Consider the following 24,798-nt stretch of genomic DNA (forward strand, 5'->3'; position numbering starts at 1 on the left):
TAAATGACTCGTCCATTAACACAGTGACTTGCCGCCACCTACTGTCACTATTTCATAATCCAACAAGTATCGTTTCATTTTGTCATTAATTTCATATTTCTGTATTCAAAATTTTGTTTAAGACATTAATCTCATTATTGATGTGCATGCATGTACTGCCCACTGAGCAATTTGAGGGGCAAATATTTCCCCTTATGGGTAAGTTAATTTTGGACAGTGGTAGATGGCAATAAATAGAAAAACACTCTTCAACTCTGGCTTTATTGTTCAGTGTTATTTCAAAGTGTACACTTGAATCGATTCTGGTCTGTGCTTCAGTGTAGCCTAAATACATTCACTCCGCTCTGTACTGTCCAGTGCATCATGCAGCTTTACCACAGAGATTTTGATAGTTGATGAAATGCTAAAGCTCGCTTGCATGTTGACATGACTGGTTACAAGGTAGTTTGTGACGGCAGAAACACCAGTGATTTCGAACCGCGTTTTTGGAGACTGTCTTTGGTTCACTGCAGTTTTAAGGAAAAAATACTCAGCAATGGTGTTGACTTATGACTTTGCATATGGTTTGTCTGAAAGCATATTAAAAACACCACATAGAAGCACACATATCCTGCACAAATCGAATGAATCCCTTCTAGCAGTGTCCAGTCTCAACTCAAATCGTAACTGAAGGTTTGCACTTTCTCCCATTAGCCTTTGACACATACTGATTAGGTGTGTGTGGCAGGTGTGTTAAAGGGGTCATGAATTTTTTTATACTGTTGTCTGAGGTCAACTTATGACGTTTGCGTGTCTTTTACATTTAAAAACATCATAATGAATAATAATAGGCTATTTTCTACCCTGGTTTTGAGCCTAGCTCCTGAAACACTCAGTTTTTATGGGTGTGTCGCATTGAAGACTTGGAAGTAAATGCTCACTGCTATGATTGGATAAAAGTTTTGCATATTATAATGAGCTTCAGCTCCCTTAAACGTAAGGAATTTTTTTGAAAACTTCCAATGTGGAGAAACGGCAACCAGAATGATCCGCCCACAGGGCTTACAAAATTTCTTTATCAAACAAACACAAAGATATATCTCTCATCCACCCGCAATTAATTGGAATGTTATTTTTTATTACTTGGCCCGCCCGATCGGTGGATATAACCGCAAACCGCATCACTAACACACACACACAAGCATCTGCAAAACTTCACTGCAGACAAATCAGCATGTTCAAAACTTCCGTGATTGTATTTTTCCTTCAAATATCAAGTCAAGAGAGTGAACAACGCACATCAAGAAAGGAATGTTATTTCAACATATGCTTTATTGCTTGGAAGTTCGATCCAGTTTAGCTCCACGTAGGCCTATGTTATTAATCTAACATGTCATTACATGCTTGAGTCAGTGGGTGGGGCGACAGAATTAGGCATTCATCTTCTTCGGTTAAGGTGGCATTTCACTGCACTCTGAAGTCACAGGGAAGAATATTCACAGATCGATCGTTTGCTGAGCCAGCTGTCAATAAAAGCTAGCTAACTAACAAGGGAGTTGTCAGCTCTGAAACTTACAGGATATTCTTATATTACCATGAAACTTTTATATATCAAAAGCTCATGGGAAAGTTTAGTTCTCAATTCATGACCCCTTTAAGTGCACGATGTGGAGGTTACCTACACAAAGAGGTGAATGGCTGCTGACAGTGGTGGCACAGTATTGCGCACTTGGACTGTGCTCTGGCAGCGTGCAAAGTTCTGGAACCCCTGTCAGTCGAGGTCCCTTTCCGTCCTCCCAGATGTACAGCGCCACCTGTAGGAGAATAATAATTTAGTTCAATGCAATGCTTTTAAATACAAAGCAATGCTTACTGCTTTGGAGATTGTACACTTAAAGCAAAAGTTGAGCCGAAGATTTATATTATGTTATCATTTGCTCCAAACCTGAATGAATTTCATTCTTCTGCAGGACACAAAAGAAGATATTTTGAACAATTTCAACTGTTTTTGTTCATACAATGAAAGTCAGTGAGGTACAAAACAGTATTTGTCTCCATTGAAACACTGAAACCGTTTAAAGTTGGCATGAACCATAAGTTGCGATAGTCTTTTCTTCCCTATTGTGATGTTTATCTGAGTGAAACAGCTTCTTGAACAAGAAAAAAATGTAGGGCAGGATTTGATTTTGTCCATCTGTGGTGCTATTGCCGTGTCATTATGAGGGCGCATGAATTAAAGGGGTCCTATAATGCCCCTACCAGATGTAAAATAAGTCTCTGATGTCCCAGAGTGTTTATGCGAAATTTTAGCTCAAAATACCCCACAGATAATTTTTTATAGTGTGTGAAAATGGTCATTTTGTGAGGGTGGAGCAAAAAATGCAGTTTATGTGTGTGCAGCTTTAAATGCAAATGAGCTGCTGCTCCCGGCCCACTTTCAAGAAGAGGGCGGAGCATCAAGAGCTCATGTTAGCAACTCTGATTACCTCAGACATGCACTGAAAAGGTCAGAAACTGTTCAACCTTTTATGTTCAAACTGGACAATTTATGTTGCTGATGAGGAGTTAACTATCTTCGGGTCATTGATTAGCATATTCTGTCATGATAATCTATTGTTGTAAAATGCCTTCAGAGCCAGAGAATATATGCTGCATGAAGATAGAACAGGTATAGTTTAGTTCAATTACGGTTATAACTTATGTTGTCATCTTTCTTTTATGACATGCTATTGCATATGTGTTACAATTTGTTACATGTATATAGTGCTTTTCTGGGTACTCAATGCGCTTTAGATATAGAAGGGGGGAATCTCCTCAACCACCACCAATGTGCAGCCATATTGCCTGGATGATGCAACGGCAGCCATATTGCGCCCGAACGCCCACCACACACCAGCTTATTGGTGAGAAAAGACAGAGTGATGAAGCCAATCAGTATGTGGATGATTAGGAGGTCATGATGGACAGAGAACAATGGCCAAATTTGGCCAGGATGCCGAGGGTTACACTCCTACTCTTTTTCCGAAAGACATCTTGGGATTTTTAATGACCACAGAGAGTCAGAACCTCGGTTTTTGTTACAGTATAGTGTATCCATCACTACACTGGGGCGCTAGGAACCACACAGACCACAGGGTGAGCACCCCCTGCTGGCCTCACTTACACCCCTTACGAAAATCAACCATGGTTTTATTTGTAGTAAAACCATGGTTCATTTTCGTGAGGGACCTCTTCCATCAGTACCTGGATGGGAGACCTCCTGGGAAAACTAGGTTAATGACCAGGCTCAACCCTGCCTAGCTTCTGTGGGAACCAGTCTTGGGCTACTGGCTGCTGGCCATATCTGTATTGCAATACATTACATACTGTATTGCAATAAATGTGAAAAGATGGTTGCTTGATGCTGGATAGCTTGAGCAGACTCCCAAATGTGCTATATTACAACAACTCTTCCTCTTCTTAACATGGCCTCACCCCCTTAGTTCTGTGTTTATGTAAATGTTAGGGTTAGTGATGTCACCAACCCATGAATAAGCTTGTTGTAGTCCCTACCAGCCGTTTTTGCAGTCCTTAAAAAGCAATTTCTTTAGAGTAAAATACAGTATCTCCCTTTTTTTGAACTTTGAACGTTGTAACTTTGCAGATATTGTTTAAGCTCGAACAGCAACATTAAATGGACACTTTAATCAAATCAAAAAAATGTATATGATAAAAAAATCTAAACAATAATATGCAGTAAGCCATCATCATCTCAAAATATATTATATATACCTTAAAAATTCTTACCTCATGTTTTAGATCTATGGTGAAGTCCGATTTTAAAGGCTCTTCTTCAATTTTGCTTGTCAACCTAAAATGTGAAATCACTGAAATAATTAGTGTACTACAAGGAAAATGAAAAATTTGAAAAACAACAGAAAATACCTTCTCAAAGATTACATTTCTAATGTAAAAATGGTAATACCATGTAAATAGCGCAGAATATGACAATGCAAATGTTTCAGTACCATGGTATAAATCAAACTACCTGATGATATAGGGCCCTATTTTAACGATGTAAGCGCATGGTCTAAAGTGCACAGCGCAAGTACACTTTGGGCGTGTCTGAACATTCCCTTTAAAATGGCATATTTCGCCATTTACGTGGCAGAATTTGCGAGCAGAAAGACTGAACGCTTCTCCAGAGAGGAATCCTTTCATTTTTCATGTTTAAAAATGTTTGTGTGCTGCTGCTCGTCCCTGTGTGTGTGTTGTGTGTGCATGCGTGCGTGTAATAAGCAAAGTGTACGCGCGTTGTGGACCCGCTTACAGGCACATATTACTAACGCGCTCTAAGGGGCATTGTTGGCGCGTTGCAATTTTTAGGCAACTGAAATCGACTGTGCCATTGACCAACAAAAACCTGGTATTAAGTCAATGGCGCAGTCGATTTCAGTTGCCTCAAAATAGCAATGCACCAACAATGCCCCTGAACATACCTCATTTTCAGACCAGCGCATACAAATGGGCGCAAATGCATTTGCTATTTAAACAACATTGCGCAGGACGTGAAAATGATAACTACGTCAGGCTGAAACTAGTAAAAAACACTTGCGTCACGCCTGGCGTAACATTGCACAGGGTGTATGATAGGGCCCATAATCTCAGATATAATCACTTTCACAATGCAAATATTCCAGCTTTGAAAATCCTTACAGAAAAATTGCATGAAGAATAAAATGGAATAGTTTTAATTCATTTTACTTAAACCTTATATATAAAATCATCATACTGGAAGACTTGATCCTTGGATCTGCTTTGTGACTGCTAGTCAGTTCAGCTGAGGGCAGCATTCAAACCTTTTGACAAGAGGGATGCTAAGCGCCCATCCTGCAGAGAAGTCTGGGTACTTGAAAGCTGCTGGGTTCTCAGAAAAGGCATAATGGTGGATGATGGTGGACTCTTCATCATGCAGTGGCTTTCCAAGAAACCACTCCTGAGGGCAAAATGTGGAGATTAATGACATGTGATGGTCATCTCAGGCTAATTAACACCTTAATAGCTGCCATCCGTTCATATGACACTGTGTGGGGGTGGGCCATTGCAACTTGATTTTCAACTAACTTTTCAACACTCAGGAGTCAACACTCCTCTGTACAAATAATAATGAAAAAACTAACTTTATTCTATAAAAAGTTCTTACTCCCATTACTGTGCTCAACAGCTGCCTGTCACGTTGAATGCACTGTACAAGTGACTCATCATAATGCAGTTTACATTATGGTTTTATTTTGAAAAGGCTTAGGTGAATAGATTTTGATGAAATGGAAACTAAACAAGTCACTTGTTTAGTACATTCAGCATGGCAGGCAGCTGTAAATGACATTGCACTGTCAAATTTCATTAATATGCCAACAACACAGGCGACTGAAATTATGGAGAGAGGAGAGAAATTATCAGAATATATGTGCGTGTATCTATATATAACTTATATTGTGGAAAATTGCAGGTGGCAAATGGCAGGTGAAAAAGATTCAGTGAGGGATTTTGTCCCCTTCATTACTCTTATATATGAAAAATAAATAAATAAATAGGTTGAAGTAGTTGAGTTTTTGCTGCCTTTGAACACATGGGCTTGGTATTGTATTTTTATACACAAATTACAGTGCCCATTTTTAGAATAACAACTGCAAGTTACATTAATATCACTTCTGGGTTATGACTCATTTTGCAATTTAATGTTATTTCTGTTAGGAGGGTTTTTATCATTCATAAAATAGCGTCTTGGAGAGTCTTTTAGTGCGTACACAATACATCTTTCACTTTTCCATGACACAATCAATGTAATTCAGACTGCAAATCAATTTTTCAGAACAGCTTTCACCATTAAGTGCTTGTACCCTTGAGTGTGGCATTTAAAATAATTCACGTTGTCTAAAAAGCATTAAGCTTTCATTTATAATAGAATCTGGTGGTGCGCAATTCAAAATCCATTGGTCATTTGGGATTTTACGGCAGTGCTAAGGCATACAGTATTTTAATGATTGAAAATGTGTGGAACCCTTTTCATTATATTCACTACAGCTTAAATTCATGATGAACATGAATATCTACAAGTCTTTATTGAACTGCATGAAAACACTATGTCAGCCTATTTACACTCTTGGTGACTGTGAGTACATCAAGTTAGTCTCTAAACATGAATTTAATTGACAATTGGCACATTATGAAAAGTTCTTACTTTTTTGCGGTCAAATTTTTTGAGGACTTCATGAAGTTTTTGGAGTTTCACTCTGGTATCCTCCTCCAGAAACATGATCCAAGAAGAGTTCTTGCCAAACTGTGATGACAAGCTGAAGGGGAAAAAAATTCTGCATGATCAAAAATTTGATAGAAACAAACCAGTTAAAGTACCTGTATAATGCTTTTTCAGATATTACCTTTCATGAAATGTGTAATATACAGTAGTTGTTTGTAAATGTAAAAGGTCTGCAAAGTTTTAAAGATCAAAGTGACCCGCCCTCAAACACTTTAGCTGGTTCATGTTGTGTACAAGGATGAGGATGTAAAGAGACAGTGGTTAAAATTAACACAGCGATACAACAGCAATAACCTTTTTCCGACTGCAAATCTCAGCGAGGTCAACGCGGGATTTGCAAAACGCTTATCCATTAAAGATGGGACAGTGCCCACTTTATTTGGACCAAATTGCTCCTCTGAATCACAACCTGTAAGTATGATTGATTATTGATGTATATATTTTCAAATCTACCAGGTGTTCAAAATATGTAGTTAGGGTTAGCGTTTTTATTTTGTGCAGGTCTCCAGCAAACCCACGTTATTACTGAAATACTTTTGCTAATCAGCTGTGGGCCACTATTACCTAAAACTGTGTCTATTAAGATTGTCTGTCATTCTTACTACTTTAAGTAAATAAAGGATGGAGCAAGATTTGTTTTACAAACTTTGATGTTACATCAGTGATTCATGTTAGTTCTGAGCTAATATGGACCATTACTGATACAGTTAATAATACAGTTCCCACATGTGCACTTCAATAAATTAGAAATATATACATCGGTTTGTTGATGGACATACACTTGTTAATGCTGGAATTACAGCATAATTCACAACAGACTGAGAAACGTCCTTGTCAAATCGTCCGGTTCAGGTTTAAAAGCTAGTTCTTTGCAACGTTTCATCATCAACCTCGCTCGGATTGATATGGTAAAATCGACGCCATCATTACGGTCTTTACTGTGTGTACAATCGACTGAGAAAGCTACCGAAACTGAAGTTCAGCCGTGTTTCAGTCATGCGTTTTGTTTCCGGCACACGCTGTAAGCGGTAGACCAATCACAACAGACTGGGCCATCTGACCATAAGAGCAGAGTAGGCTCTCGGAAAGGAGGGGTTTAGAGAGACTGAATCTTTGGACGTTTACGAGTCTTTGAGAAATAAGGTGATGTGCAATGCATATTATGAAAAAATGAAAGTGTTTTTTGACCTTTGATGTAAGGAACCTTAAAAATATATTCATAATTCATATGAATACATACATAATTCATAGTTTTCAGTCACGTGACTGTCGTGGAGCCTTGGAGGGCAAAACCGCCACAGAACTCCATAGAACTGCACCACAAGCATGTCAAATTTACAAAATTTACATTACAAAACAAAAATATGTAAACAAGATGTACGTTTTGGGCACTTATGATCCATATACAGCACCTGCTGCAGTATTTCAATCACTAAAAACAGCAGGACGTTTTTAAATTACTTAACGTGAAAAACACTAAAGGGTGAGTTGCACCAATAAGGATTCAATTAAGCAAAGTCTAATCAAAGATTTGCTGATATGGGTTTTATTTTAAATCGAGTTGTTGCACCTCTTAATTTTAAACACAGATTAATTATGCAGTAAAACCGAATTATAGAGCTGATCAAGCAGCAGACGGAGGGTGAACTGACGACAGGCTAAAGAATCTGCATTAGTGCAACCCACCCTTAAAATGCCTTAATGTACTAAAAAAGTGATATTAAAAGATCAAATTCAGTTTTACTTTTCGATAACGCATACTATATACAGGCGAGCAGATAAGCAAAGAATATGAATGCAATGCGTTTTCTTTATAATGGGTTTCCATGGGAAAAACACAACGAGAAACCTCGTGTTGCATTACTATTCTGTGTTCATCTGCTTTCCTGTATAATATTGAATTTGGTCTTTTAATATCACTGTCTTACTTAAATGACTTGCGGTCAACGGAGGATAGCCTTGTTTTGCCCTAAAGGTGGCCGTTCCTAATGGTGTGACGTCACGTGAAAACTATGAATAGGGTCACTTTAAATCTGTTTACACAGCAAGAAGCCCAGCTTGTAAAGCCGGAACATCTAAATTATAGAATCTGATAAAAGTGGACGGGGAGGCCCAGCCTGCCGCCGCACAGATATCATTCAGAGAAATGCCAGTAGACCAAGCCCACGAAGAGGCCATGCCTCTAGTAGAATGGGCTTTAATGCCTAAGGGGCAGCTGAGATCTTTAGACTCATAGGCCAGTGAGATAGCATCCACTATCCAACGTGACAAGGTCTGCTTTGTAACCGCGCACCCTCAGGTGCGGCCGCCAAAGCATACAAAGAGCTGTTCAGTTTGCCTGTAAGCAGCGGAACGCTCTATGTATATTCTCAGCGCTCTGACAGGACAGAGCAAATTAGCATCTATTTCATCTAACGGTGATGAAAGTGCCGAAAGTGAAATGACCTGTGCTCTGAACGGAGTTGAAAGCACTTTAGGTACGTAACCATGTCTTGGTATGAGGACGACTTTGGAGTCGTTTGGCCCAAATTCCAGACACGAGGCGCTCACAGAGAGCGCATGCAGATCACCCACTCGCTTAACTGATGCGATCGCTAGCAGAAAAGCGGTCTTTAGTGACAGAAGCTTTAAGCTCACTGAATGCAGAGGCTCAAATGCAGAGCTCTTCATGGCATCCAGGACCGTGGACAGGTCCCATTTAGGGACTGAAGGGGGGCGAGGTGGGTGAAGCCTTCTAGCCCCTTTAAGGAAGCGAACAATGAGATCGTTCTTACCTAGTGACAGTCCGTTCACTTGAATGTGATTCGCTGCTATAGCAGCCACATAAACTTTGAGCGTGGAGGGGGAGCGACCCGCGTCCAGAAGCTCTTGTAAAAATGTAAGCACCTCTGACATTGCACAATCATGTGTGGTCAGACTTCGCGCTTTACACCAGTCTGAAAAGACTGACCATTTGCCTGAATAGAGCCGCCTAGTCGTGGGGGCTCTAGCTTAAGTAATAGTATTCATTACGCTTTCAGAAAGGTTCTCATGTACCCGTTGATGGGCCAAACATGAAGCGCCCATAGATCGGAACGGGGATGCCAGATCTGCCGTTCCGCCTGCATGAGGAGGTCTCTCCTCAGCGGGATCGGCCACGGAGCTGCATCTGACATCTGACTCAGCAGTGAGAACCAAGGTTGATTTCTCCAAAGCGGGGCTATTAAAAGCACAGCGCAATTGCTCTCCCTGATCCTCTCTATGACCTGAGGTAATATTGAGATTGGGGGAAAAGCATAAAGAGGAAGGTTGGGCCATTCGTGGGCCAACGCATCTTCGTGCTTGGAGAAATATATTCGGCATTGAGCATTGTCTTGTGAGGCGAAAAGATCCACTTTTGCCTCTCCAAACTTGCCCCAAATTGTCTGAATTATATTTGGGTGAAGAGACCACTCTGCAGGGGACACTCTGCCCCTGGACAGCATGTCCGGACCCAAATTCAGAATGCCTGGCACGGGAGTCACTCTCAGCGAGCTCAGATTGTGCTCTGCCCATATTAGGGCTTCCTCCGCCATTGAGTGCAGATCGATAGATCTCAGACCGCCTTGGCGATTTATATAGGCTACCACCGACCTGCTGTCCGTTCGGATCAGGACATGGTGGTGTTTTATGTACGGAAGGAAAGCTCTTAGCGATATCGTGACCGCTTTCATCTCTAGACAGTTTATATGAAGGCTCTTCTCCGAGTCTGACCAGAGACCGGAGATAGGCCTGCCCTCGTGAAGGGCTCCCCAACCTAGGTTGGATGCATCTGTCGAGATAACTTTCCACTTCGTAACAGTGCCCACACTCACGCCCGTCTTGTACCAGACGGGATTTTTCCAAGGAGCCAGAGCTAACACACAGCTGTGGTCTACCTTGATTCGTAATCGGCCCGAAAGCCATGCGTGAGCTGGAACGCGGCGATTCAGCCAGCGCTGTAGGGGGCGCATGTGCAACAGACCCAGTCTGAGAACTGGCGCCGCCGAGGCCATGAGACCCAACATCCTCTGAAAGTGTTTGAGAGGAATGCGTGCACTGGACCTGAGGGAAACCACTCGGTTCCGAACAGAGAGCGCGCGCTGTGACGTCAGCCGCGCGCTCATCTGCAGTGAGTCCAATACTGTTCCCAGAAACGAAACTTTCTGTGTGGGAGACAATAAACTCTTTGCCACGTTGAAATCAAATCTTGCTCCATCCTTTATTTACTTAAAGTAGTAAGAATGACAGACAATCTTAATAGACACAGTTTTAGGTAATAGTGGCCCACAGCTTAGCAAAAGTATTTCAGTAATAACGTGGGTTTGCTGGAGACCTGCACAAAATAAAAACGCTAACCCTAACTACATATTTTGAACACCTGGTAGATTTGAAAATATATACATCAATAATCAATCATACTTACAGGTTGTGATTCAGAGGAGCAATTTGGTCCAAATAAAGTGGGCACTGTCCCATCTTTAATGGATAAGCGTTTTGCAAGCATTGTAAATGGTTGAGAAGCCAAGATCTGTGGTTTAATAACTGTATCTCTGAATGAGCTATTATGAGCCAGTCGTCGAGATTGTTGAGAATTCTCATTCCCCGAAGCCTCAGAGGGGTTAGCGCCGCTTCCATGCACTTTGTAAACGTGCAAGGGGCTAGAGATAGACCAAAAGGTAGCACCTTGTATTGGTAAGCTTTCCCCTCGAAGGCGAATCTCAAGAATGGCCTGAGATGGGGGGCTATTTGTATGTGGAAATAGGCATCCTCTAGATCCACAGTGAAAAACCAATCTCCCGGGCGAATGTGCGCGAGGATTTGTTTCATTCTCAACATTCTGAACGGGCGCTTCATAAGGGCTTTGTTCAAATGTCTGAGGTCTAGGATGGGTCTTAGACCACCGTCCTTTTTTTGGTACAAGGAAGTAACGGCTGTAAAAGCCCGACTCGCTCTGTGAGGGGTGTACGGCTTCTACCACTCCCTTTATTAACAGTTTTGATATCTCGGTTCGAAGCACGTGACTTTTGTCGCTTCTCACCGTTGTCTCTTCCACGGCGCAAAAGCGCGGTGGTCTGCGAGCAAACTGTAGCGAGTAACCTCGTTCTATTATGTTCAACATCCATTTCGAAATGCCGGGAATGGCCCGCCAGGCCTCGGCCTTCGAAGCCAGGGGCTGAATTAATCTGTGGGGCGAGTCGCTGAGTGACAGGGACTCGGTGGCCCGATAACCTTGCGCCAAGTTGGCGCTTATGAGGGAAATGTTTCCCGCCGCCTGAGTGCAGGGGGCCGGGGAACATAGAGTATTGGTGCTTGTGTACAGGCAAGCGCGTTTGAGTGCGGGCTCGTTGACTGTGAGAATAATGTTTCCAGCCACCTGAGTGCAGGGGGCTGGGGAACATGGGGGAGTGCTTGAGTGTAGGGATACATGCTTTAATGCTGGCACACTGCCTACAGAGAAAAAGCTCTTTTTGGGACTCATATGGGTCGCCGTGAAAACGGCGTTTGTGTACAGGCGAGCGCGCTTGCTTGCGGGCTCGTTGGCTGTGAATATGGCGTTCCCAGCCGCCTTGAAGGGAGCTGGGGAACGTTTTAGAAGAGAGAGAGGCGGTGCACCGGCCGAAGCGGGCACTATCCGCCTTCTGGCTAGGACGGCTTCGGAGGCTCAGGTTTCGAAACATTGCTGGGTCGTGGACCTCGACGCTCCGGCGGTCTGCTGCGGCTCGTAGAGCGGGAACGCTGTCCGGGCTTGGAAGCCGCGTGAGGCTGGCGAGCTGAAGGCGGCGCCTTGGCGGGCTGGGCTGGTCCAGCTTTAGCGTGACGGCTAGCGGAGGAGCTGGAACGCTTAGGCAGGAAATGTCGCATTGCCTGCGAAGCCTTCTGTGCTTCAGTGAAGCGCTCCGTGAACCCAACCACGGCGGGACCAAATAATCCTGAAGGCGAAATGGGCGCGTCCAGGAAAGCGGTCTTGTCCGCATCCTTCATCTCGGTTAAGTTAAGCCATAAATGGCGCTCCAACACCGTCAGGCTGGCCATACATCTGCCGATCGCCTGAGCATTGGCCTTGGTGGCGCGCAGGGCAAAGTCAGTGGCGCCGCGCAGATCCTTCAGAGCCTCGTTGTCAGGAACAGACTCATCCAGGGAACGGAGGAGTTTGGCTGGAAGACTTGAAGCACCGCCATAAGAGTGTAGCACTGACGCCGGCCGGCGGAGGCGAATGCTCGACCGGCGAGGCTGGACGTAGTGCGGCAGGCCTTTGAAGGGTGCACAGCCTTTGACTGCCATCCTCTGGCGGAGGGCGGGCAAACCACCACTCATCCAGTCGGCTTCTCGTGGGCTCCTCGGGCTGAGACCAGTCAATGCCGAGGTCGTCCACGGCCTTGGTGAGCAAGCGCATAAGCTCAGCGTCGACTGAGGTTATAACGCCGCTAGCCGTCCGCGTCGAAGTGGCGTGCTCCGAGGCGGCATCCGACCACCCGCTTCCGGATGCAGCAAGGGAAAAGCTGTCATCCTCTTCCTCCTCCGGTCCGCTGAAGGAAACAGCAGCAGCCGCCATGCGAGGGGAGCTGTGCTGTTCCTCGACGAACAACACGGGCGATGGCGAGGCACGCGGGTACATGCCCGGCGTTTGCTCGTCAGAGCGCTCCGGTGGCTTCTGGTCGCGACGTTTTTTCTTCCGTGGCTCGAGAGGCTGGGAGCAAGGGACGGGATCCGAGTCGAAACTGGCGAGCCGAGCCCGAAGGGTCTGCAGCGTCAGCTCGTCGCACTCCGGGCAGCCGCCCTGGTTGAGTGCAGCCTGCGTGTGGTCTCGTCCGAGACATGACACGCAGATGATGTGCCGATCCTCGTCCGCGATAAAACCTCTGCACGAGGCGCAGGAACGAGACATTTGAAACAATGTCTCGGCTCTTTTTGAATGTGTAAAACACAGTAAGGTATGAAAAGGATATAGTGCCGGATGGCGCAGCTGGAAGGCAGGCTGAAGGCGGAGAATCCGACGTCCTCAGGCTGCAGTGTTCCGCTGGGTGCGTGTCGACGGCAGGCTTCGATCCAGAGCTCAACGATTGCAAGTCGCTGTAGAAGAATTAATCTGACTAACCTTGCGAGAGTGGGTCTTATATACCCTTGGCTATGCAAATTCTGTTGCCCCTTGTGGCGGGAATTTGGAAGGACCTGATTGGTCCGTCCCGCCCCACGGTCTCGCTATAGGTTGCTGCAGTTGCAGCGGCACAGCCAATCAGCACGCAGCTGCTTCCTGCTGAGAGTTGTGCAGCTGCACTGCGTATAAAAGGTATTTTTGGATACAAATTTGCTTCAATATCTCGAGGAAAGGAATTCCCCCTTGCGTTTTAGCAAAACGCAATACGAGAGTACTCTCGTAAGGGAACTCATTTAGCTGATAATAAGTGTCAGTAAGAGTCTGCGCGCTCCACTGCAGTTTCTGCCATAGAGAGCGCGCAGCCAGCGCACAAACAGTATTCACCAAAGCCTACTTACGTAAACTGTGCAAGATAATGCCTTTTGATTGGTTACTAAGTCCATCAATCAAACCTTTGTTGGAAAGGCATTGGCTGGGCACCGAGTGCCTTTATCCAACGAAAACCATGGGCGCAATGATTGACAGCTCACCAAGCCTGTAAGGCGCTTCCTCTATATGATGCATCACAGGAGAGACTCTGATTGAAGGAGAGAGACGAGGGTTGATCCATTTCACGTGGGAGAGACTATTCTTGCAGGGGGAGTTTGCCAGAAACGGATTAGAATCGATATTTCATTGAAAATGGACATGATTGATTACGCTAACTCAAAACTCTCTTGCAAACAACGGAGGATTTTTAGTTTTTTCCCTATTTTTTCGTTGTTTTGGATTAAAAAGTGGGACTCTTACACAGGATGTTGGGTCTCATGGCCTCGGCGGCGCCAGTTCTCAGACTGGGTCTGTTGCACATGCGCCCCCTACAGCGCTGGCTGAATCGCGCGTTCCAGCTCACGCATGGCTTTCGGGCCGATTACGAATCAAGGTAGACCACAGCTGTGTGTTAGCTCTGGCTCCTTGGAAAAATCCCGTCTGGTACAAGACGGGCGTGAGTGTGGGCACTGTTACGAAGTGGAAAGTTATCTCGACAGATGCATCCAACCTAGGTTGGGGAGACCTTCACGAGGGCAGGCCTATCTCCGGTCTCTGGTCAGACTCGGAGAAGAGCCTTCATATAAACTGTCTAGAGATGAAAGCGGTCACGATATCGCTAAGAGCTTTCCTTCCGTACATAAAACACCACCATGTCCTGATCCGAACGGACAGCAGGTCGGTGGTAGCCTATATAAATCGCCAAGGCGGTCTGAGATCTATCGATCTGCACTCAATGGCGGAGGAAGCCCTAATATGGGCAGAGCACAATCTGAGCTCGCTGAGAGCGACTCACGTGCCAGGCATTCTGAATTTGGGTCCGGACATGCTGTCCAGGGGCAGAGTATGATAGGACTATGTCCTTGCAAGCGAGTCATTGAATCATTCACTCAGTTGAATCAAATTACAGATTCAGTCAGGAACAACTAGTGTGTGTTGTTATGAGACGCACAACAGTTGATTCTGCTATGGCTTTTGAAACTATTTTCTTTTGCAGAGTAAATATACATAAAGTAACTGTCAAAAAAAGTAGTGTGTGTAAAATGCAACTCCTTATGACATATTTATATTATAACTAAATAATAATATTCATATTTTATTTTAATACTAGCAATACTACTAGTACTAATGATAATAACTATTATCATTATTTTAAAATACATCAAATTAATAATTAATGCTTATTGCAAAATCACAGCTGTATTGATCTTCAGTACAATAGCACTCTTGTTCATGTGATATAACTTGGAATAATCCAAGTGAACCTCACTTCAACTTTTAACACTGAGATTTCACCATGCTGAACGTCTGCAATGTCTAGTATTTACAGCACTTACTAAGGCAGCAGTGGGAGAATGCTCCAGTCTCCCTCGTTGTCTGACAGTGTGTGCAGGAGCAGGATGACAGGGGGACTCTGAAAGAGACAAACACTCTATTACAGCTACTGTCAGAAGAAGAGAAAATGGAAAGATACCATGAGAACTCCCAGCTATCAAGTCAATTTATCCGATTTGAGACAGTAGTTTACTGTCAGGACAACAGCCAGCAAAATCATGAATGGACTTCAAAAGAGAGAACAGAGGAGCAATCAGTTTATGACATTACCTTGTAATGTTTAAAAAAAACAAAAAAACAAAGAAGTATCTTATGCTCAGCAAGGCTGCATGTGTTTGATCAAAAAAAGCCATAAAACAGTTATATTGTGAAATATTATTACAACTTAAAATAAATGTTTAATATTTTTTAAATATTTATTCCTGTGGTGGCAAAGCTGAATTTTCAGTTCAAAACTACCCCTTCATATGTTCACAAATGTGCTCCCTAAATGTATTCTTATATCCAAAAAGAGACTTTGAGGACTTTGTAACACCCACTGTGTGTCTTGAAACAGCTCATTAGGATGTGACAAGAGAAAAAAGGGTTTGTGCTCATGCTGTGACTAAAGGAGATGTTGAAAATGGGGGTCGGCGTGACCTTGATACCGTATGTAACCTCAGATGATCACCCTGACTCAATCCCATGGCGGCCAGAGACCAGAATGGTGAGAAATTAGCACTCTAATCTTAGATGTTTCTGATCTGTCTGTCCTATGTCATAGGAAAAGACAAAAGAAAAAAGAGACTAAAGCTGGAATATAGCGAGTTCAGTGGCCTTTCAGTTTGTCCACAGCATGAGTTTAAACTCATTGGTAAAGAAATGGATTTTACCACCAAAAAAACCCTTCCCTTTTGATTTACCTGTTAAATAATTAACCTTTACAATATTCTTAGGGTGACATTTTCTTTGTGGAAATTGTCTTTTAATCTAAACATGCAACAACAACAAAAAAACTTACAGCAGAGATTTTGATTGTATAATGTCATAAAATATACAAGCCAGCAGGTAGCATCTAAACAGTATTTTAAAAAAGCTGCATGTCAGGTCAAAGTAATACAAATCATTACGAGGATGCATTTCAGATGTGAGGTCATGTTAATTTAGCTAATGTTCTCTGCCAAGTCGGCCTGATTACCATAGAGACCGGGACAAACATATTATATTGCAATGCCCGGCTAAGGAGTGCTTGGTTTAACCATGTCTGTGTATCAGTGTAATTAATTAGGACAAATTTGAGCTAATGGATGAAACTAATTACAGCTTCCCCACTGTCTGTAATTAATTTCCCAGTGGCCTTTTCCAAGTCATTTGCAATTATTGAACTCCTTCCACTACTATTTGTATAAATCAGAAAGCTTTATACTATGACTGAATCTGATTGTGTTGGTCCCACTTTTGCTGCCAAAACAGCGCTGACCCGTCAAGGCATGAACTCCACTAGACCCCTGAAGGTGTGCTGTGGTATCTGGCACCAAGATGTTAGCAGCAGATCCTTTACGTCCTGTAAGTTGCGAGGTTGGACCTCCATGGATCGAACTTGTTTGTTCAGAACATCCCACAGATGCTCGATTTGATTGAGATCTGGGGAATTTGGAGGCCAAGTCAACACCTCAAACTCGTTGTTGTGCTCCTCAAACCATTCCTGAACCATTTTTGCTTTGTGGCAGGGGCATTATCTGCTGAAAGAGGCCACAGCCACCAGGGAATACCGTTTCCATGAAAGGGTGTACATGGTCTGCAACAATGTTTAGGTATGTGTCAAGGGAACATCCACATGGATGGCATGACCCAAGGTTTCCCAGCAGAACATTGCCCAAAGCATCACACTGCCTCCACCGGCTTGCCTTCTTCCCATAGTGCATCCTGGTGCCATGTGTTCCCCAAGTAAGCGACGCACACGCACCTGGCCATCCACATGATGTAAAAGAAAACGTGATTCATCAGACCAGGCCACCTCCTTCTATTTCACCATGGTCCAGTTCTGATACTCACTGTTGGCGCTTTTGGTGGTGGACAGGGGTCAGCATGGGCACCCTGACTGGTCTGCGGCTATGCAGCCCCTTACTCAACAAACTGCGATGCACTGTGAATTCTGACACCTTTCTATCAGAACCAGCATTAACGAGGAACAATAAGCTTTGGCCGCCCATGACCCTTTTGCCAGTTCACCACTGTTCCTTCCATTAACCACTTTTGATAGATACTGACCACTGCAGACCGGGAACACCCCACAAGAGCAGCAGTTTTGGGGATACTCTGACCCAGTCGTCTAGCCATCACAATTTGGCCCTTGTCAAACTCGCTCAAATCCTTACGATTGCCCATTTTTCCTGCTTCTAACACATCAACTTTGAGGACAAAATGTTCACTTACTGCCTAATATATCCCACCCACTAACAGGTGCCGTGATGAAGAGATAATCGGTGTTATTCACTTCACCTGTCATAATGTTATGCCTGATTGGTTTATATAATTACATATAATTATATTATATATGTATAATAAATACTATTATTTATATCTCTTTAGATATTACAATGAAGTCATAATTTTCAAACTTTAATCTTGCATTTCTTACAATTATACAAAATTAAAACAAGGTTGAATTAAGGCTGTAATTAAAGTTGTTTTGAATGCTGAAAATGAAGACAATAAGGACAGAATAAGTGAAAAAGATGGCAAGCAATATGAAGAAGACCAATCCTCAGGGCATGTTTCCTTAAACATACCAGTTGCTGCCATACTAAGTTTGCAGACTTCTGTGCCCTCTCAGGGCTTTAGAAACAAATACCTCAGTGTTTACAGACTGCTGGTCTTATTGAATTTGTTGCCTGCTGTATGCGCTCCCACTGTTCTGCTGCTTCAGCCCCCCAGTGGAGGAACAAACATCCCACAGCTTTTACGACGTAACATTTATTGCTGGCTGCACAATTGGGTGTGAATATGAGCAAGCGTGTAATGTTTAGGAGCGCTGTACAGTCACACAGGGCAAGAGTGATAAATCTGAAGTCTAATTTACACTGACAATACTGAAGCTGTCAGGCTTCACAGACCGACAGAGAGGGAAAGAATGGATGTGCACATCCATGTAGAGCATGTTGCATGAGCATTTCACTGTAACAAATAAATGTTAGGCCTCATGAGTCCAACTAAAGAGAAACAAATTGCTCTACTGAAACGAGGATTAAGCATGAGAAATCAACCGTCTCATGTCTCAGACTAGTGCTGACATCTTGTGGCAATGCATAAAGCAGCATGAAGTCGAGCACCAGTTTTGAGAATGGGAACTCCATTTTCCTACAACGGTCTTAGGGCTGTAACTTCGGTAACACTTTACAATAAGGTTGTATTAGTTAACATTAGTTAATGCATTAGTTAACATGAACAACACCTCTGTTCAGCATTAGTTAATCTTTGTCAACGTTAGTTCATAAAAATACAGCTGTTCATGTTAGTTCACAGTGCATTCAATAATGTTAACAAGATTTTAATAAGGCATTAGTAAATGTCGAAATTAACATTAACAAAGATGAATAAATGCTTTATAACTGCAGTCCATTATTAGTTTGTGTTAACTAATGTAGTTAACTAATGAACCTTATTGTAAAGTGTTACCGAACATTGATTGCAACCAATCATTGCATTCGGGCCACCAAATGCTGCCACCACCACGCTTCACTATAGGTATGCTGTGTTTTGGATGGTGTGCCATGTTTGCTTTTCGCCAAACATAGGGTTGAAAGAAAGAAGCCTTTCCTGAAAAAGTCTCATTTGCGCTATGCAAAAACACACCTGGAAGACTCTGATGCCATCTGGCAAAAGGTGCTATGGTCTGATGAGACCAAAATTGACCTTTTTGGACTGAACTCCAAGCAAAATTTTTGGCGAAAAGCAAACACAGCCACCAGCCAAAACACACCATACCTACTTTGAAGGATGGCGGTGGCAGCATGATGTTGTGGGGGGGTTTCTCTTCAATGGGGACTGGGCGATTGGTTTGGATTGATGGGAATATGGATGCTCCCAAGTACATCCATGCGTCCCTCTTTTTTTCTGGCCATCACCAGACCAAGCTCAATTTAAGATTGAACATTGGTCTGGGGAGTCTGCTATGTGTTTTCTACTGCACAAGAGGCGTGATAAACAAGCATAAATTAAATGACTGTATGCAATTGGATAGTCCTTCAACCAACCAGACCACAAGAGGCGTGAAAAACGAGCATAACTCAAATGACACCTTCCAACACGACTGTAATCCTAAACATACCGCCAAAGGAACAACACAATGGGCCCTATCATACACCCGGTGCAATGCAAGTGTTTTTTGCTAGTTTCAGCCCGACGCAGTTATCATTTTCACGTCCTGTGCCACGTTGTTTAAATAGCAAATGCACCTCGAAAACGAGGTGTGTTCAGGCGCATTTTTGGCGCGTTGCTATTTTGCGGCAACTGAAATAGACTGCGCCATTGACCAACAAAAACCTGGTCTAAAGTCAATGCCACAAAATGTTTTTGTTATTTAAAGAGCGGGTTAGTAATATGCGCCTATAGGCAGGTCCACAAAGCGCGTACACTCTGCTTATTACACACACAGGGATGCGCAGCAGCACACAAACATTTTTAAATATTAAAAATAAAAGGATTCCTCTCTGGAGAAGTGTTCAGTCTTTCCACTCGCAAATTCCGCCATGGTTTATTGTACGTTACGCCAAAAACACACACATTACTCATTAAGAGAATAGGGTCAACCCTTTTAGACCATGCGCCAGCCATTTTTTCCCGCCGTTAAATTAGCAAAAGTGGATTCGGACGCGCCCTAAGTTTACTTGCGCTGTGCGATTTAGACCATGCGCTTAGATTGTTAAAATGGGACCCATTGGCTTAAGGACAGAAAGGTGAACGTCCTTGAGTGGCCAAGTCAGAGCCCTGACTTAAGTCTGATAGAAAATCTGTGGATGGACTTGAAGAGAGCAGTCCATTGCCACTCACCACAGAATTTGACAGACCTCGAGCAATTCTGCAAGGAAGAATGGGCAAATATTACCCAATCTTGGTGTGCAAAGCTAGTAAAGACATATCCAAAAAGTTTTATGACTGTAATTAAAACAAAAGGTGGCTCTAAAGAAGTATTACGTTGTTTACGCTCATACTTATTGTAGATATGTGCTTTGAGACATGAGGTCATTTAACGCTCTCTAGTCTTGTGACGCTTTGCAGACTAAGCTGTGTGTGTTGTGTATTTAAGGAGGCGTGGCTTTGGAGATGCTCTAAAGGGAGGGTGGGATTTTATACTTTCAAAGCTAGCTTGCTATTGTTAGCCTAGCTAGTTGCTAGTCCGAAATTGTCTACCCTACCTTTAAAAGTGGAATTCGGTTACATTGTTTTTATTTTGTGTGTTCTTGACTAAAGACAAAGGCAGTACGTTTCAGTGAATTTCTTAAAAAGTTGCACTTCACTCAGAGTGAATTTTCATGTTGTATCACACATTTTATTTCACATTACATTATTTTCACATTACAGAGCTTAAACAAGTAATTTGCACTGCACCCCCCCCCCTCCTCCCTTCATTTGTGTTCATAAAATGCTGCTAAAAAGCATCTAATCTGATAATAAGATGAGCACGATGAAAGAAATCAAAACAACTTGTTTGTTGCAATACAAAAACACTGTCGATGAATCCTTTGAAAAATTAAGCTAAGACATTCTGCAAAAAGAAGAGCCTGAGAATGAAAGAAAGCAAGCAGAAGGGATACAGTGCAGGATAAGAGCGGTCTCTTAATCTGGTTTTGATTGGATCGGAGGGTGACAGCTCAGTGAACTGGTGCAGAGCTCGGAGGTTATTGTGGTTTGGCACTCCAGATTTTCAGAACACAGAGTCAGAAAGAGTTTGCCAACAAAAGTGGTAAACTATCAGCTGAGGATGAGAGGGGAGGAAAAAATAGATTGCATTAAATTTTCACTCTCAGAGGATGGTCTCCATGCTGAGAAATAAATGGAACACACTATCAAGGGTGGAATATTGAGGATGAACCCAACAGTTTCTCTCATTGAAATAAAGCTTTTAACATTTGAAATGTCAATCCCACTACTTCACTTACTGAAAATGTCACTATGATCTGTCCTTGCCTTTCCTAAAATGAGAAGTTTCAGTAAGACGAGGAATCAAAAGATTAGGTGCGAGAAAACTTTTATGAAAGCCAAACTATCCATTCAATTCTAAGACTGCAAACAACAATATAAATACAAAAAAATATTTAAAAAAAGAAAGAATAAATAACAGTATACATCATTTTTTTATGTATTACTATAATTGTAAACATTTGGTGATATATACAGGAAGAATAAGTAGTGTTCAAACTTTTGACTGGTATTGTAAATCTGGCTTGGCAAAAGTTTCATAACAGATGGGTGTAATTGTCCAGAAAGTCATGGACAAAATTGGAGCATAATTGCACAAATAATTTCTCTTTGGATTGAACTGATGCAAGTAAATTATGTGAACACATGCCAGGCGTGTCAAATGGTCATGAAAAACAGAAGTGAAAATTTTAATTATAAAAATAAATCATAAATATCAATACCTCTTGAAGAGCTTGTGTCTGTTGAAGAAGGTCTTTTCTGAGTTTCTCAGCCTGCTGCACATGGAAAGAGTTCCTCTGGCTCTGGATGACAAACACCACTTCTCTCAAGTCTAAAACAAACAGAGAAAAAACACACACCATGTCATGCCCGTTAATTTGCTTTCTGCAGGGCATACAACAACTTCCCATTAGGAGTGATGACAAAGGCTGGGTGAGAATAATTTTGTTGCAAAGGCAAGCATATCTATGGGAAGTATTCATTCTAGCACAGGTAGGACATGCAGATTTTTCATCATATAACACCAAATTCCAGATTTTAAACATCAACTAATGTTTTTAAAAAGAAATTAGAGGATTACAATATTTAAAGAGGGAATTAAAACATTGCACTATGGTTAGCATATGCTCCTTAGTTAGTGTTGAACCTTGGCGCCAAAACAGAAGATGCAGGTTTGAGTCCAATCTGCAACATGCTTGAATTCCTGCTCTCTCTCCGGTGTATTTCTGTCTCTATCTGCTATCTCTGTTCAATAAATCTAAAAGCCCTGAAGATAATCATCCTTTTTTCCAAACAGATAACATTTGGAGGGTTTTTGCCCCAGAAAGAGAAAGGGCTTAGCGTGGCGCACCTGTCAATTTTTGAATGAACAAGATGGAAATCTAAAAAGTAAACAGTTTTCAAAGAGCAGAACTCTCTGGGCTTAAGGTCATGTCTGTACAGTTATGCTTCTGGGGCTGCCGCCGTATTACAGAAACTTCCTATCTTAAGCCTCAAGTTAAGATCTGTCAAGTTCAATGTTCCAAATGGGAACTGAAATCACCATGGTCACTAAACAGGTAAGACTGGATTCGAGATGGAGAATGCTTCTAGATCTAAAATAGCTATTACTATATAAAAATGTAACGGCACGGTCGCTTGAATAATACACAAAGCATCCATTTATAATGAGTTTTAAAATGTCCTCAATGATAAAGGTTTCACACACCCAGCCGAGTTTTTTGCGGTGTGTTCCACACATCGTCGGAAGTTTGCCCGAATCAGGGTCGTCGGTGAGAGGGGGAACTGACTGCATGTTCAGTTTAGCAAACGAGTCAGTGCATGAGAATTCAGATGAACATGATGAAAAAGAGCAAGTAAGTCAAGACGATACAGACAGAAGGCTGGTCTAATGTTGTTATCCCACCTGAGCATTCCAAAACGTGAATATTTTCATAACATGAGCCACTTAAAAAGAAGAAAGTTATCAACATAACTGATATTTAAAATGGTAAGCAAGCACTGCTATGTTTACGTTTCATATATCTGCGTATATCTCATATATCCTTGTTTTGGTTTCTCCTTTTGAATGACGAATATAGACTATTGATGCCTGTTGAAATAGACAGGCGCAGAACGCAAGTGCTAGTTTGCAGTCGGCTGTAGTCTGAGCTGTGTGTTCCAAGCGCAGCTTTTTGGTTCAGACGCAGCCAACAACACCGTCGGTTTTCATTGCCGCTAGTTCTTTGAAGGTGGCTCGGTGTGTCCCAGGCTTAAGAGGCATTGAGTCATGAGTGTGGGCCTGATGAAAATGACTCGTTTGAAGGCCTGTGAGTGGTATAATTGGACTTGGATTTAACATGCTGAGACATTGATCTCACCGAGTACAATCTGTGGCATTTGTCTAATGTCACCACAGTCACTGTAACCTTTATGTGAACTTTATTAATCAAACCAGCCGGGAAACATCATAATATTAGCATTATGGATGGATGGACGGATGGGATGGATGAATGGTTATGAAAGATGGATGGATGGGATGGATGATTGGATGAATAGTTATGAAAGATGGATGGATGATTGGATGAATAGTAATGAAAAATTTCCTTTGCAGAAAAGCATCCCCAAAGAATGATGTTTCCACCTCCATGCTTCACGATTGGATGGTGTTCTTGGGGTTGTACTCATCCTTCTTCTTCCTCCAAACACGGCGAGTGGAGTTTAGACCAAAAAGCTCTATTTTTGTCTCATCAGACCACATGACCTTCTCCCATTCCTCCTCTGGATCATCCAGATGGTCATTGGCAAACTTCAGACAGGCCTGGACATGCGCTGGCTTGAGCAGAGGGACCTTGTGTGCGCTGCAGAATTTTAATCCATGACGGCGTAGTGTCTTACTAATGGTTTTCTTTGAGACTGTGGTCCCAGCTCTCTTCAGGTCATTGACCAGGTCCTGCCGTGTAATTCTGGGCTGATCCCTCACCTTTCTCATGATCATTGATGCCCCACGAGGTGAGATCTTGTATGGTGCCCCAGTCCGAGGGAGATTGACCGTCATCTTGAACTTCTTCCATTTTCTAATAATTGCACCAACAGTTGTTGCCTTCTCACCAAGCTGCTTGCCTATTGTACTGTAGCCGATCCCAGTCTTGTGCAGGTCTACAATTTTATCCCTGATATCCTTACACAGCTCTCTGGTTTTGGCCATTGTGGAGAGGTTGGAGTCTGTTTGATTGAGTGTGTGGACAGGTGTCTTTTATACAGGTAACGAGCTCAAACAGGTGCAGTTAATACAGGTAATGATTGGAGAACAGGAGGGCTTCTTAAAAGAAAAAATAACAGGTATATCAACTACTTATGCCATTCAATAAAATGCAAATTAATTATTTTAAAATCATACAATGTGATTTAGATTCTGTCTCTTACAGTTGAAGTGTACTTATGATAAAAAAAATTAGACCTCTACATAGTTTGTAAGTAGGAAAACCTGCAAAATCGGCAGTGTATCAAATACTTGTTCTCCCCACTGTGTTCACTCTATGGGAAAAATGTAAACATTCTGCTCAACCTATTTTTTGATTCAACAAAACAAGGAAGTAAGACAGGTTTAAAACAGCATGAGAGTATGTAAATGATGAAAGAAAAACTTAAAAAGAATATTTGTTTCTAAGAAGCATAGTCA

The 24,798-nt window shown here is 42.5% G+C and overlaps 1 protein-coding gene across 1 annotated transcript in view; it reads right to left on the bottom strand.

The window, feature by feature from the left end:
• The window catches only part of b3glcta (beta 3-glucosyltransferase a), a 127,142-nt gene that overhangs the window by 29,047 nt on the left and 73,297 nt on the right, over positions 1–24,798 (bottom strand). The window contains exons 4-9 of the mRNA XM_079823194.1: positions 21,860–21,969; positions 15,239–15,315; positions 6,200–6,311; positions 4,818–4,954; positions 3,766–3,829; positions 1,662–1,793 (exon numbers count right to left, since the gene is read on the bottom strand). Of these exons, the coding sequence (XP_079679320.1) occupies positions 1,662–1,793; positions 3,766–3,829; positions 4,818–4,954; positions 6,200–6,311; positions 15,239–15,315; positions 21,860–21,969 (632 nt within the window). The remainder of the gene's footprint in view (positions 1–1,661; positions 1,794–3,765; positions 3,830–4,817; positions 4,955–6,199; positions 6,312–15,238; positions 15,316–21,859; positions 21,970–24,798) is intronic.

This window comes from Gobio gobio, assembly GCF_949357685.1.
Source record: "Gobio gobio genome assembly, chromosome: 8".
Taxonomy (NCBI): Eukaryota; Metazoa; Chordata; class Actinopteri; order Cypriniformes; family Gobionidae; genus Gobio; species Gobio gobio.